The 16,458-nt window shown below is 37.0% G+C and overlaps 1 protein-coding gene across 2 annotated transcripts; it reads left to right on the top strand.

Moving 5' to 3' along the window:
- Positions 1-2,943: 2,943 nt before the first annotated feature.
- On the top strand, positions 2,944-11,474 carry LOC135640170 (protein TIC 22, chloroplastic-like). 2 transcript variants are annotated; one of them, XM_065154363.1, is made up of 8 exons: positions 2,944-3,476; positions 3,611-3,673; positions 4,539-4,613; positions 10,190-10,240; positions 10,775-10,834; positions 10,929-11,000; positions 11,093-11,128; positions 11,210-11,474. In XM_065154363.1, exons 1-8 carry the CDS (start codon positions 3,048-3,050, stop codon positions 11,297-11,299), a joined length of 876 nt encoding a protein of 291 aa, XP_065010435.1. In that variant the 5' UTR covers positions 2,944-3,047; the 3' UTR covers positions 11,300-11,474. The 2 variants fall into 2 exon arrangements, with proteins under 2 accessions (XP_065010435.1, XP_065010436.1); XM_065154364.1 differs by lacking the exon at positions 10,775-10,834 and having other exon boundaries at positions 2,984-3,476.
- The last annotated feature ends 4,984 nt before the right edge of the window (positions 11,475-16,458 follow it).

A 16,458-nucleotide genomic window follows, 5' to 3' on the forward strand; every position in this document is an offset into this window, starting at 1 on the left:
GGCACCGCCTGGGCTAAGTCTCCCAGCGAGACTGGGCGGTGCAACCGCCCCAGCCAGGAGGTGGCACCGCCTGAGCTCAGTCTTTGAGCAAGACTGGGCGGTGCAACCTCCCTGATAGAGAGGTGGCACCGCCTGAGCTCGGTCTTCGAGCTCTGGCAGAGAGGTGCAACCGCCTCAGTCAAGAGGTGGCACCGCCTGGGGCTCAGTCTCCGAGCCAGACTCAGGCGGTGCAACCGCCCCTGACAGAGAGGTGCAACCGCCTGGGCTCAGTCTTCGAGCTTTGCCAAGCGGTGCAACCTCTCCAGTCAAGAGGTGCAACCGCCTGATCCCGGAATTTCGGGATTTGATCGTTTTGAGCTCCAAATTTGAATTGGGTTGGGGCCTATAAATACCCCACCCATTCAGCACTGAAAAGATACAGACCTACACCAAAATCTTGATCTTTTCTATGATTCTAAGAGCTCAAAAGTGTTGTAAAGCCTTTAAGTCTCCTCCTTCTGTTCTTCAAGTTTTGAGTTGTAAAGTGAGGAGAGAAAGGTCTGTAAAGGTTGTCTCCTAAGCCTGTCAAAAGGAGAGAAACTGTAAAAGGGCAGTTGGCCTTCGCCTATTGAAGGAAGGCCTCTAGTTGACGTCGGTGACCTCGTCGGTGGAGGAAGCCAAAAGTGGAGTAGGTCAAGACTGACCGAACCACTCTAAATCTCTGGTTTGCGTTTATTTTGAGCACTTTATCATTACTGCAAACCTCCTTCATAACTACTGCTCTCTGCGCTTTTACGAACAAGTTCTAAGTGCTGTTCTTTCCGAATCTGCATTCAGACGTAAATCGGTGTTTTCGTACATTACAGTTTACGTTTACGTTTTGATTCTGCAAAACTGTCTTCTGCGCCTTCACGAACAAGTTTCTAAGTGCTGATCTGTCTGAATCTGCTTTCAGACGTAAACCCGTGTTTTCGTACGATATTTACATTGCAGTTTACGTTTACGCCTTGATTCTGCAAAACTGTCTTCTGCGCCTTTACGAACGAGTTTCTAAGTTCAGATCCCTTTGAAACTGCGTCTAGACGTAAAATTGCGTTTAGACGTAAAACTGCCCAAACTGTGTTTAGACGTTTTAGACGTAAACTGAGTTTAGACGTAAATCTGCGTTTAGACGTAAATCTACGTTTAGACGTAAAACTGCGTTTAGACGCAAACTACGTTTAAACGTAAAACTGCGTTTTAGACGTAAACTGAGTTTAGACGTAAACTGAGTTTAGACGTAAATCTGCGTTTAGACGTAAATCTACGTTTAGACGTAAATATGCGTTTAGACGTAAAACTGCGTTTAGACGCAAACTGCATTTAAACATAAATTGTGTTTAGACGTAAACTGCGTTTAGAAGTAAAATTGCGCTTAATCTTAAGTAATCTTAAAATCGGCTTTTACATCGAAATCGTTTTTATCGAACGAACGCAGCTTTCATTTTTAATCGCTGAAAGATTTCCGCTGCACTAATTCACCCCCCCCCCCTCTTAGTGCTCTCGATCCTAACATAACCTTCAAGGACCGAAAGATATCTTACAAAATTGAGTCTAAAATCAAAAGAACACTTGAGGTATCTAAAAATTCATTTAAGAGTATTCTAGTGGGTTATTAGTATATCTAGTAAGTCTAATACATCATAAGAAATATAAAGTCTAGTTTTATTTGATAAATAGATAAGATATTCAATGATTTGAGAGTATCTTTCTTAATTTATAAGATTATCATTATTTTTTAACAATATAAATATGGATCATAAAGAATGGGGATAGTTGAATAATTAAAATATCTATATTTTTTAGCATAATGAAATTAAGACAATGATATAGAATTATAAGATTTTTGGATTTTCATTCTTAAGATGATATCGAATAGATTCATATGAAGCCCAAGAAAATTATACTAGAGAAAGAAAATTTTACAAAATTAATGATTATGTTGGAAAAAATTTTAAAAAGCATCAGAATTATATATTTATATCAAGAATATATGATCAAGGTAACTATCCAATAACTCTATATAATGTAGTTTCAAAGGTATTAATACATGTATTTAAAATGAATAAATACACATAATTTAAAAATATTATAAGACAATTTATACATTAATAATTTGTTAAAGCAAATGATTTGAATAATTATTTATTATTTTATAAGTATTTTTAAATTATCTTATCTGAATTTATATAAAAAAATATCTATCCAAAAAGCTTATGGGAATTATATCATTGTAACGTCCTTTGACTTTCCTCAAGCTAGGAGGCTTACAATTACAAGCCAGAGTGTATATGTTTCTTTACTAAGCAAAAGAATATATATATACATGTATATACATATATATATGTATATACATATATATATGTATATACATATATATATATACAATTCAGTGATTTTCTTATTTGAAGGTAATTTAATGAAATTTTTAAGCTAAAATTGGCGCACTCTCAAGTTGATATACAATTCAGTGTAGCACAGTTTATCGATAAGTTTATGCAACTCACATCATCATAAACAAATATGATATAAATAATAAATTTATTATTTTTTTATTTTTAAATAATTTTAATATTTTTAAGTCAAATTACGTAGACTGACATTGTCCTATAAAGCAAATAGTAATCCTTAAATGGTAAAGATATTCTTATATTGTCCTTGGGATTCCTCACTTACATTCTGAAAAGTGGGTCACTTACGAAAAACTCATAAATTGAATTTTTTGAGAAAATATCTTAAAAAAATATATTATATATATTTTTTAAATGATGTATTTATATAATAAACTAGTAAAATTTTACCGGTAGTTGACATCTTCAAATCATATCATATTATCAAAAAATCATTATATATATTTTTTGTATTTTATGCAAAAAAAAAAGGGTCAAAAGGAGAGAGAGAGAGAGGAGGAAGCAAGCAAATTGTTTCTGATATATACCCAAATCGCAACTCATCCCCAGAAGCCAAGCTAGTAGTATAAGAGTGTTACAGGAACTAAACAACGACGGCCATAACAAAAAGAGGGAGATATGCCGAACGCTCATCCCACTCTCCCCGTGTCTGCCGTCCCAATGGAGCCGTCGTCGCCGCTCTCCAACCCCAACCCCTTCGCAGCCGCCGCCTCTTTTCTTCGTCACCACCTCTCCCGCCTTGGCTCCGACCTCTCCGCCGGCGTCGACCACGGTCGCCGCCTTGTCCGCGCGGTGGCCTCCCCGCCTCCCTTCGCGGCCACCTCGGTTGGGGCGTTGGCGCCCGAGCCCGCGCGCGCTGAGGGGAAGCGCGCCTTCGACCTCGCCCTCAGCCCGGAGTATGTGGCGAAAACGCTCGCCGGCACTGCGGTGTACACCGTCAGCAATTCCAACAACGAGTTCGTCCTCATTTCCGATCCTAACAACAGCCTCCGGTCGCTCGGGATCCTTTGCTTCCGGCAAGAAGACGCTCAAACCCTCCTCGCCCAGGTCCTTCCTCCTCTCTCCATTTTCCGTACCTTACCCTTTTGATTCCATTTCTTCTCTTGAGATTTTTGATCTTATGTACATCTGAAAATTCGCTTGAAATTTGTACTATATATATATTATTTCTGATTTTCCAGGTTCGGCTGCGACAGCCCATCTTGGGCAAGGGAGCAAGAGTCGTACCCATCACTCTTGATCAGGTTCTTCCATCAATTCTTGATTTAGGTTATGTTTACTGAAATAAAAATTCATGGTTATACTACATAAATTAGTTGTTCTACGTGTATTTTCAGTCTTTGCACAAGAACATCATAAAGTTATTTGATTAAATGTCACAGAGAAAACTATACTGCCTCTTTAGAAATCTAGCCTTTTGTAAAGGTGGAACCACTACATTTCCCTTCTCATATTTAACCATAGTAGCCATGAGATTCCAATATGTTCACTTGGTATTTTTTCAATTTTGTAGAATGAAGTGTAGTACTTAAATAATATATTTTTATCTTATACATACTCATTAATGGATCTTTATTTTGGATTAAAAAATTATGGATTGTTGTGAGGGTGATGAACCTAGAAACTCAAATTAGTATTAATGAATTGATAACTTGCTTTCTAGAAGTGTACTATTTTCACATTACATTGTGGAGGCTCAAGACTTAACAATGATCCATGTTGTTTGCATGTGATTGTCTAACATTTAGGAATGTCTTTATAAGTTTTATGTATCAATTCCTTTATAAATTTGTCATGAAGTAATAGCAACTTATTGACTTTTTAGACTATCAGAATAGCATTACGTTTTGTTGAAACCAATGAAGGGAACTTCCCATCAACAAATCTGGTGGATTGTTTAAAATCTTTGTGGTTGAATTGCAAATTTTTTAAGGGTTCTTACGAGTTATTATGTTAGACAAGAGCTACCATTCTGAATTTTCCGTATAACTGGACTATCCTATTTGTGCTTTTCATCCTGTTTATGCTATTAACTCGTATTTTCTTTTCTTTCTATCAAATCTGAAGTTACACTGAATCGTTTATAATTTATTATCCATGATATTGTAGGTTTATATGCTAAAGGTTGAAGGAATTGCATTTCGTTTTTTACCTGATCCTCTTCAGATAAAGAATGCTCTAGCGGTATGATTTTTTGCCTCAGTTTTTGAGATAATTCTAAATTTAGCACATTATAGCATCAAAAATAAGTTGCATGAGGCTTTGTGTAAGATACACAATTTTGATACCCACGTTTTGTATCAAATGGTCTAATTTTTGTGCTTGGAAAATTATGTATTTTATTTCTATTGCTCATTGTGATAGCAATTTTTGAAAATTTTCCTTTGTTAGTCTCCTCTATATTCAATGATGATATTCTAAGGCATTTATCTTATATTCAGTTTTATTAATTTTGTTGTTTACTTTCCAACCATTAGCTAGTGTGGAAGCAAGATTTGAAAGAGATTCTAGAGATGGTGAATCACCATTATAATAACTTTATGGATGTAATAATGTTTCATTTTTATTTCAGTTTTTTTATCTTTCTTGTTGGTTGTTTTGAGTATGCAGCTAGCTTTTGCTCATGTTTGATCAATCTTCTCCAAGTCCCTTGAAACTGATAAATACTATAAACAGGATGATATCGGCCAAATTTCAATGGGTATGACTTGTACACACTATAAACCAACCGGTGTTCTTAGAATGCTGCCCAATATTCTTGTACTAGGCTTGAACCAGGTGGTATGTGTAAGGTCCATGACTCAGTCGTGGTTGGACTGGTAAATACTAACCCTATTGTACTGAACCGGTCGAAATTGCAAACCTTGCTAAGAATAAACAAAGTAAAATTAATTGATTGTAAAATTTAGACTCTTTCTTTTGTTCTCTAGAAAATTTCTTTTGTAGCATAAACAGGATTCTAGTTAGTAGTATTGGATTATGTATTGACCTTGATGTGTCATTAAATGAAACTCTTTCCTTGTCTACCTGTCATGTTCTTCACTCCCTTATAAAATCTATCTAGTATAAATAGGATTCTAGTTAGGAGTATTTGACTAAGTATTGAGTTTGATGTGTTATTAATGAAACTCTTTCCTTGTCTACCTGTCATGTCCTTCACTCCGTTTATAAAACCTATCCGGTCTTGCTTGCATCATGTGGTGCAAGATCCCATGCTTGCTTCGGTATGGTTATATTTGGGAATGTTTTGGATACTGACACTCAGATTATGAATATATGATTGATGGAATCATATTATGTAACCTTGTCCAGCTTCATTTTTATATGGAAACAGTTTCAGGCAGATACTATCAGATCCACTTCCAACTATGTTTGACCCTGAATTTTAAATTTTTGGTGAGATAATTGAACAAGTTGATGTGTTTCTCTTTGCATGTTCTAAAATGCACATAGGCTTTAAGAACAGAATTGAGATATCTCACAGAAAATTCTTATAATTTGCCTTTAGATGGTTTGCTTATTCTTGATAATTTTGTTCATTTCGTTTACCTATTTTTTATTGATGAATTCTGCTTAACAATGACTTTATCCGAGGTTTACTGTACCGCAGCATGTCGCTCAGTACGGGTGATATGTACTGGTCTGATAGATAACCGGTATGGGTGGTACATCAGTATATCCCCATGTACCATATATCGGTATACTTGGTATGGTTTGGTACATATCATACCGATAGTTGATCGGTACATTGGTATGGACTAATAAGGCGAACCATTTCTTTATCAACCATATAAATATTGAAAAATATGCATACTAAGTTATGCAAGTGCAATGCCTTATAGGATTTGTCTCTAACTTTAGTTTCACACTAGGATACTTGATTAGACCATTATTCTTTTGTTTGCCTTCAAATTCCTTTTGAAGATAATAGTTAGGAACTTAGGAATTAGACGTTGACTCACATGTCATATGCAGAATTTCTTATAATTGTTCTTTATTTTGTGAATTTGGTTCTGCAAAAGATGTCAATTCAAACTTTAAGAATTTTCAACCATTCAAAATGAACAAAAATCATAATTACTTCTCTTTATATGAAAGCTAAGCATAAGCAAAACAATATAATTTATCATAAAACATATAATAATCTTTGTATGAAATCAAGTGTTGATTACATGATGGAAGAAACTTTTTTTAAAAGTAAATATGTAAGCAAGTAAGGGTAAGAAAAGGATTGCCCAGTGGGCTAGGCTCCCACCAATGTGTGGTCTCGGGAGGGCCTTTATACACAACTTTTTCTCTATAAATTTCCAAGACCAAGAATTTGATAATCTAGGTTATTAAGGAGCGACATTACCATTATACCTAGGGTCACCTTCTATGTAAACATTTGAAGGTAATGATCAAAATTTCATACATGAAATGAGTGAGTATATCTTTGAATCTAACTGTCAGAAATGATAAATCATTGAAATCTTGAATTAAATGGTGTAATACTAAAAGAAGAAATAAAGATAAAATTCCAAAATAAAAAGAAAAAGGAGGGAAGAAAATTGAGGGCCTTGGTGATTCCACAGACTTCTATTTCTGTAATCACTTATTTTTTTATTTGGATCAATGAGAACATGTAATAGAAAATGTGCCACATTACTAAAGATACATTTTCTATGTTCAAGTACCAAAAACTTTGAAATGGGAGCATACTTCTTGATGTGAAAATACATTATAAATGCCAATTCTTGCAAAAATACACCATTAATAAAATTCAGCAAATTTTGAAATCAAATAAGATCTTTTATAATATTGCAGCCAAGGTTTGCCGTACCGGACTGTACCGCCCGGTACGGGCGGTACGTACCGGTCCGACAGGCCAGCGGTATGCAGACCGCCCCGTACCGTACTGAGTACTGTAGCAGTGTACAGTAGAACTGTAGCAGTGTACAGTGCTCGGTACACGTGAGTGTACTGCTCGGTACACCTGGGTGTACCGAGCGGTATACCGTACCGTACCGGTACCGAGCCTGGGTCGAAATGCCGGTACGGTACGGTACGGCGAACCTTGATTGCAGCTACATATATGGGGATAAGTCTTTCAATGTTCAAATATAAACAATCACCACCCTCTTTTTTCCTAATATATTTGGTAGTGAGGTTCACACCCTATTAAGTCTTGATTGATTGCCTCCCAATTCCATCTACAGCATGACTCTTAGTTCCAATTGTGAAGAATATGTAAAATTCATTGAACTTTTAATAAGGGAATTTCAACATAATCATAGGCTTCTTTTAGCAGTTCTTCAACTCTTGGCAGCAAGTAACATCCTTTTTGGCCTCATAATCACCCCCCTTTGCTTATTCTCTTCATTCCCCCTTGTGGCCCCTGACCACGGGCTTCCATGGTCATTGTGGCCAAGCTCTTTGCTACACAGCCTTGAAACGACCTTCCTTGCTACCCTAGTTAATGCATCACCCATCAAAGCTGCCACCAACCTGTTCAAATGATCCTCCCAATAGCCTGTCTCCAATTAATTCCATTCCCTCAATCACCATCAAGAGCCTTAGGCTTGTGATATCTGTTTTTTATTTTTTTGATTAAATTTAGCTTTATGAATCTCATCGTCAAGGGACTGCGATGCCTTGTCGCTTCATATGCTTCCCTGGTTGTTGAAATAAGCTTGATGTGTTGAATTGGGAGGGAGGAGGAGAGAACTGGTAGGGAGGAACAAAGGTAGGGAGACAGGAAGAAGAAATAATAACAAGGGAGAAAATAAAAGAAAAAGGACAGAGAAGAGTAAAGAAGCATGGAGGAAAAAGAGTTTTGACAGACATAAAGCAGTTTATCCTATATAGAAAGGGCATATATACAAATGTTTATTTTCGTTTTCCTTATCTTATAATGCATGTAGTGGAATACTGAGAGCTGTGTAATGGTGAGCAGCAGTTTCACATCTACAACAGAATTTGAAGGGTTGCAAACATTTTTTATTAGGGAAAAATTACTGAAGGGATGCAAACATTTCTTTCTTAGGGGAAAATCTTTAAAGATTTGTCATATGGCCGCCACTGGATTCAATTGTACCTGTTTATGTACATACATAGAAAGATATAAATTAAATATATATGGGATATTAAAAAGCTACTTAATTCAAGTTAAGAAATAGGGAATCTTGTATGATTTATATCTAACAACTTTTCTGTTCATGAATGCTATATGCAACAAACATTTCTCCTTGCGTGGCTAGTGCATCAAGAAACATCTATACTACTTTTTCATTGGATCAGTTTTCATGTTGTGTATGGGGCAGTTTTGGTGCCTTGATCTTTACTAAAATTATTTTATGAGAAGTCAATCTAGGTCTCAGATGACTAAAGATGTAAGCAACTCATATCATGCTTTAGGTGTGTTCAATTTGTTTTCCTTGGGAGTCAAAGTAGTTGAACTTGACAACTTTCTTATTTTAGATAATGAGCCATGGGCCCAACCTTGTGTTTATACAAGACAGGTGCCTTTGTCTCTCTACAAAGGCTCTCTGTTATGGTCACTGAGTTTCTAAAACACTATAGCCACAAGGGTCCTATTTGAGGACATGTCTAGTAACCATTTTTGTAACATATTTATATTTTCATTTTATGATTCTTTGACTTGAAGGTTTGGATCCTTCAATTCTTGTTCCTGGTGGTGTTTCATTACTGCACAAGCATAATCCCTTAACCTTTTCTTTGTTTTCCTCTAAGAGTCATGCCTTAATAATCTCCACTTTTAGCATGCTTGAAATTATTATTCCTATATTATATTTGAAACCCAGAGTTATTTCCTATACTATTGTTGGGATATTATGGTCTTGTTGTTATCAAATTGCCAATAAATCTATTATGGTCTGGTCTTAAACGACGTTATATCTACTCTTCAAGCTTTCCTTTAAATTTTCCTTTTAATATTTGTAATTGTGCTGCTAGCCCAGTGACACACCAGCATTTTGATACATTGGTGTGTTTTTACTAGAATTATTTAATATTTGTAAATAGCCTGCTTAGTTCTATGCCACTAGCATCCTATATAAAATTGTTTGTAGTAACATTGTTGTTTTTCTTTCACTTTAGGATGCATAATGTTTAATTGGGCAGCCATTTGGTTGTTAAGATTGCATAATAAATTATATGCTGTTTTCTTTATACATTAACAGACAAATTTTTATTCAAAATCTTCTAAAATTGTACAAAAGTCATTCCTGTTTCTTTCAAATAATAAGTTCATAACAAAAGTTCCTTCTGTTGTTTCACCTTGAGATATTCTGTATCTGAAGCTTTGCAAAATTGTCTAGAAGCTTTATTTCATCAAGGAAAATTATCCTGAAAGTTACATACATTAATTCCAAACATAGGCTATTTCATTTGTATATAGTGGTTTGGCAGCTGTTCTTGTCAACCCACACCCATGTTCTATATGAGTTGTATATTTAGGTGGAAACTTACTAAACAAGTCCATCATTGGTTAGAGTTTCTTTTCATATGTCTTGATGTCATACCTTATTAATTCTTTCTTATTTCTTTGAAAATCAGATTGTATATCAGTCATCAAATTTGTCACTTCATTTGGATTTATCTAGCTTATTTTGGACAATCGTATTGAATTGATCGGGATTTGCAAGTTTCTACTGTTTCCTCTTAATGATTCTTGCTTTTCCTTTTTGCCTAAGAAAGATTATTGTTCCATTTTCCCTTTGATTTTAAATTGTTTGCTTATAACATCTTTGGATTTTCAGTTAAAATCTTTGGATGTCTCAAGAGGCTTTGATGGAGTTCCTGTTTTTCAGGTATGATTACGTTTCTATTTCAAACCTCTATTCAGCCTATTTGATCATTGTTGGAGAGCAGTATACATGATTTTTTGAATGTTGAATTTTCAATGCAGTCTATGTATATGATGGAAATCAACCATCAATTAGTTTTTCAGATGGTAGTTAGAAGAAGTTATGATTGATAGAAAATGAAAATGAAGAATTTGTTTAGTTGTTTTTTTGTCATTTGTAAATAATGTTTAGTTGTTTTTCTGCATGCATGATGATAACAAATCATACAGGTGCAGTGGTCTTATCTATTAAACTATAAAATAACTAGATGCAATGGAACATACGATATCAAAATGATCAGCTGAGCTTAACCATCTGCTAAGACGGTCTGGTATTTCTTGAAGCTCTTGTGTTGACAACAATATTAAATTATGTAATGTTCAGTGTTAGTACTTTTTTTTATGGACATTGTGGTAGTCAATCATCTTTCTTTTAAAGACTCGTTCCCATAGTTACACGTTTATTTCACTAGTGACATTTTGTAATTTTGGTGTGCAGTCAGACCTTTTGGTTGTTAAGAAAAAGAACAAGCGTTATTGCCCCATATACTTTCAGAAGGTTGGATAATACCTTGTCTGACTGCAATAAATTTTACCACAGAAATAATTTGTAAGAACTACCAGGAGCTTTGCCTGTTTTTCTTTTAATGCAGGAAGATATAGAAAGGGAGCTTCTCAAGGTTTCCAAGGCATCACGAGGATCGGGATTTTCTCAGAACATCATGGTATGATCTTTTCCTTCATTTTCTTATTTTTAATAGTATTGATTCAACAGTTTTGTAAACTCACATGATAATTTTGCAAATGCTTCATGTAGGTAGGAAGTTTGGAAGATGTTTTGAAAAAGATGGAGGTAAGAAAATTATTAGTTATCTTTTGAACACACCTACATTAAACTTTTGCAGAACCTAATTTTGCTGCAAAATGATTGCAGATGAATGATAAAAATTCTGGATGGGATGATTTGATCTTCATTCCACCTGGGAAAAGTTACACTGAACACATCAACAAGGTGTCAGCTTGATGTGCATGGCATGGGCATGTCATGCATGAAACATGTTACTCTCAGGTGAGTAAGCTGTACTTAACTCCGGATAACGAATGTTTTCCGCCATCAGCTCTCCTTTATGGTCAGACTGATTTTGACTCTTGTTGTAAGATTTTGATTCAGAATTCAAATGATCTGAGTTTAGTCTGAAGGTACAGAACATGGTTTGACAGCAAATATTCAAGGATGTTAGAGGATACTTTAAATATGCCTTTAAAGTATTAATTGAAAAAGTAAAAGAGGGGGGACAAATATTTTTGGTGAGAGGGTATGCAATTCTGCATCTCCTGTATAGGAATAAATAAATCAGTCTTGTGTTTCTTTGGTACATTAATTTGTGGAATGATGGTCATTTCTTCTGGAGTTATGGCCCACATTATGCAACATTTTGGCCTTTATCTTATGTCATCTTTCTGCATTAGATTGGGTCCAATGGGCATGCCTCCAGTAATGAGCAGCTTGCTGTGGACAGTGGTTGAGTTTCTATAGACCAGAAATCTTTCAAAGGTTTTTCTGTTTTTTTTTTTGTTTTAACAGTTGAACTTTTGCATACTTATTGCACTGGAGTAGTATACAGTATCAAAAAATTTGTGCAATCAGAATTCTGTGTATGTGCAAAAAATGATATATTGAAATCCATAGTCGCCAAATATTGGGACTGTGAATTGATCAGGATCAAATTGGAGCCCGGCACCTAGCTAGACTTGCAAATATCCATAAATGCCTTAGTTAATATATCATCCAATAAAAGAAATGTGTTGCTGAGGCCATTGGAAGGATTCAACACTACTGAATTATTTGTGTAAGTATTTATGCCACTTATTTTTTTCCATGCTTGCCAGTTGTTTTTTTGGGTAACCATAACAAATGTAGGATGTGTTTTATACTGCGAATTTTCAAGCCGTTGACTCCAAATACCTCCATTTTGTTTTATACTGCAAAACACCTCAACTTCGTTTTTCATTTTCGCTTCTCCATTTCCTGGCTTATCTGATTGAGCTATCTATATAAAACTCTTGGTTTGCCTGAGAAGTGTGCTGCTATTCAGGCTGATCAAATGAATCTCAAAGTTTTGTGAGGTGAAGTGAAAGATTAAGTAATAATTTCACATTGTAAAAGATTGAGAGGGTTATGCAACGTAAGGTGAAGTTGATTCACGACTAAAAGGATTATTAAGTTTTCAGATTACATTGGTATCCAATTTAACTCAAAATAGAGTTACGAAAAGATTTCAAATATGAAAACTGTTTCTACCAACTATGGGTCCCATCATAGATCCTTCAAGAAATTTTAATAGGCCAAATAATCAATCTTTTGTTGAGAAAAAAAATGAATAATGAAAAAAAATCCTCTGGATACCTTGAGAATCTCAGCAACATAACTATGACCACATGAGATGTAATCAGTGTCTATTAACCAAGTCAGGTAGAGGCAAAAAAGTGTTTGAGTTACCATTGAATAGTGTTTGAGTTACCATTGAATAGCGCCTTAGGACGAAGGATTACCTAAAGATAACCTTAAACGATGAATTGACAAAGTACCTTGACTTGAATCGGTCTTAATAGTTTTTATGTGGATGCTCAATGCTAGGGTCATTATTAACACATGTAACTCTATTTTCCTCTATTTTGATGTCTTTAAAAAACTAAGACTATTAATTAATGACCTTACCCCTATGAATTCTTCATTGACGGGGTGGTTCATTAGTGGCTCTAATCTCTTAGGACTGTAAACCTGCATGTTATATTTAGATATGTGGTTTGCTCCAAAATAATATTAACTAAATTCAGGGTGGTGGATATCCCCTCGGAATACAACTGAACATAGGTCGACCAATATTAAAGAGACTAAGGGTAGTAGTGTTAACGTATCACATGGTGACGAAATTCTCGACGAGGACTGACATTGGAGAGCTGAGAAGTAACATAAGGGAGTTGTGCTAGTGCTACATGAAGACGATCTCTCTACCGAAGAAAGCCTGACCTAAGGTGTCAGCTAGAGATCCCCGAGACTTTGCCGAAGTCCACCCCACATCCTGAGCCAGTGAAGCCACTAATTGAAGCACCCGTAGACAAGACCCAGTGTTTCGGAAAGCTAAAGTTAATGACTCAACTAGATCCCAGGATAAGCTAGCGCAAAGCTGGGAAAGGCCATATCGGTTCATTAAGGTCGTCCGAGATGAAAACCAATGCCTCGGGACAATAGAAGGGGTAGTTTCTTTAAGGACATGACACATTATAAACTTAAAGAGGTTTTATCCCCGAGATATCCCTCGGGTTAGGTCGAGGTGACTATGCCCCAAGTGTCAAGCCTTGATCTATCATATCTTTGGCGCTAATTGTAAAAGAAAATCTTTTTAGGGTATAGGTGTTGCAAGTTAAGGAAAGAAAGTTTCATTACTCAAAAAGACTACACCAACTTGGTCAAACCTCTACATTGAAAATAAGACCTTGAACTATCGAGGTAGACACTAGCTGAGTGGACAAGCGTGACAATGCAACAAGGAAAAGATATAGGGACTAAGTCGGGTAGGCAAACTCAACAACTTAGTAAATACCAACGCCTCACAAGGCAAGACAAAGATCGCCTCATCTCGAAACCTTACAATTTGCTCAATAAACTCAGAGTTGTATGCCCTCATCAAACCCAACACTTGGTGAGGCATCACTCGACCTCTTCTATGTGCCTCGTTAGCCCGACTCCTTGAGCCTCTATCTTAGTGATAAGTGTTGGGTCACCCCTTTTCTTCTTTAGCCCCTCAATCTCATCATGGAGATTGTCAATCATGGGGGAGTACTTATGAATGACAAAGCCGACATCTCGTATGCAGTCAAAAAGGGTCATTACGTAATGGTGATGCTATAAGTCAAAGACAAAGATACGCTTAGTAAACACAAAAGTGACCAATGTGCAAAGACCACCTCGGTAAGCATAAAAGTGGCTAATATGTGAAGGCCACCTTGAAAAGTGCAAAAATGACCAATGTGTGAAGATCATCTTGAAAAGCACGAAAGAAGTCCACAACAATGAAAGGCACAAAACAAAATATGCTTGAAGTTGTATCGAGAAAATCCACCACGGTGAGAGGTATAAGACAAAATGTGCCTAAGGTATGTGAGTTGAGAAAACCTGACCTGCATAAGAAGAAACCTACAATGGTAGGGAGCATAAGATAAAATGTGTCCGAGGCGGGCAATCCAACCCGTGTAATAAGAAACTTACACCAGCAAGAGGCACAAGACAATATATGTCCGAGGCACATAACTCAGGAAAACCCAACCCATGTAATAAGAAACTCGCGACGATAGGAGGCGCAAAACAAAATGTGCCTGAGACATGTGTTAGGGAAACTAGATTCACGTAATAAAATACTTATTATGATGAGAGTTACAAGACAAAATGTGTCCAAGTTATGTGAGTCGAAAAAACACGACCCACGTAAGAAGAAACTCGCCACGACGGGAGGCATAAGATAAGATGTACCCAAGGTACATGGGTTAGGAAAACCTAAACTACATAATAAGAAACCTGCCATAGCAGAAGACACAAGATAAAATATGTCTGAAGCGTCTGAGTCAGGAAAACCTAACATGCGTAAGAAGAAACCTGCTATGGTGGGATGCACTAGAGAAAATGTGCTTAAAGCGCATGAGTTGAGAAAACCCGACCCGCATAAGAAGAAACCCACATTGGCGGGAGGCACAATATAAAAGGTGCTTGAGGCACGTGAGTCGGGAAAACTCGACCCGCATAATAAAAACTCATTTCGGCGAGAGACACTAGACAATGTGCTTGAGGCCCATGAGTCGAGAAAACCTAACTTGTAGAATAAGAAACCCACCATAGTAAGAGGCACAAGATAAAATGTGCTCGAGTCACACGAGTTGAAAAAACCCGACCCATGTAAGAAGAAACTCATCATGGCGAGAGACATAAGACAAGATGTGCTCGAGGCACGTAAGTCGAAAAATCTTGGCCCGCATAATAAGAAACTTGTCACGGTGGGAGGCACAAAACATAATATGCTCAAGATGCATGAGTCGAAAAAACATGACCCGAGTAAAAAGAAACCAACTATGGCGAGAGATACGAGATAAAATATGCCCAGGGTGTGTGAGTTAGGAAAACCTAACTCACGTAATAAGAAACTCATCACGACGGGTGGTATAAGATAAAATGTGCTTGAGACGTATGAGTCAGAAAAACTTGACCCGCATAATAAGAAACTCATCATGGTGGGAAGCACAAGACAAAATGTTCCTGAGTCATGCAAGTCGAGAAAATCTGACTCGCATGAGAGTAAGTCTGTCATGATGGGAAACACAAGGGAAAAAATACTTGAAGCAAAGAGGTAGAGCGTCAACTCCTTTACTTAGGTGGATAGGCCACTACCCAACATAACCCATCGACCTAGAGGTCCATAAATTTTAAAAAAGAGAGATGCGAGCACCTCGGATAGGCCTTCATGTAATAAGAAAAGAGATGCAGACTTGCCTTTGCCCGAGGCAAGGAGGTTAGGAAGCTCGACCCTTGCCTTTACCGAAGATGAGGAGGTTGAGAAACTTGACCCCCACCTTCATCGAGGCTGAGAGATCGAGAAACCTAACCCTCGCCTTATGCTAAGGTGTGGAGGTTGGGAAGCTCGAACCTTGCCTTCACCAAAGATGGGGTGGCGCCCATCATGGGGCCTGAACCTATGATCACTCAACCCTCACCAAGGAGTGGAGGTCAGGAAGCCCGACCCCACATTTGCTTGAGGCATAGAGGTCAGAAAGAGATGTGGAGGTTAAGAAACTTGACCTTGTCCAACCAAGATGCGTCCCTCGATAATATGAGGGGCACGTTGGCGAAGGATCGCCACCAAGAATGCTCGAGCACAATGAACTAGATGTGTCGAATAAATAAAATGTGCCACTAGGTTGATAACAGATCGAAGAGGTAAAAGTTTGACGTGTCAAATAAACTAGACGTCGCACTTTTGATCCCTCTTGCGAGAGCCTCGAGTATGCCTTGGGGGAGACATATAGTAGGGAATACACTGCTAACCATTCTTCATCTGATACATGACTACCACGTGGTGTTCAGGGTGGAAGGAGAGGATGGAGGTCACTCTCCACTCGTCTACCCACATGGGC

Source organism: Musa acuminata, chromosome BXJ3-6, assembly GCF_036884655.1.
Source record: "Musa acuminata AAA Group cultivar baxijiao chromosome BXJ3-6, Cavendish_Baxijiao_AAA, whole genome shotgun sequence".
Taxonomy (NCBI): domain Eukaryota; kingdom Viridiplantae; phylum Streptophyta; class Magnoliopsida; order Zingiberales; family Musaceae; genus Musa; species Musa acuminata.

Excerpts from the sequence above, each read along its gene's own strand:
- LOC135640170 (XM_065154363.1), top strand. The coding sequence starts at position 3,048 with ATGCCGAACGCTCATCCCACTCTCCCCGTGTCTGCCGTCCCAATGGAG. Across the intron at positions 4,614-10,189 it reads AGATAAAGAATGCTCTAGCG|TTAAAATCTTTGGATGTCTC; the intron begins GTATGATTTTTT and ends TTGGATTTTCAG. Across the intron at positions 11,129-11,209 it reads ATGTTTTGAAAAAGATGGAG|ATGAATGATAAAAATTCTGG; the intron begins GTAAGAAAATTA and ends AAATGATTGCAG.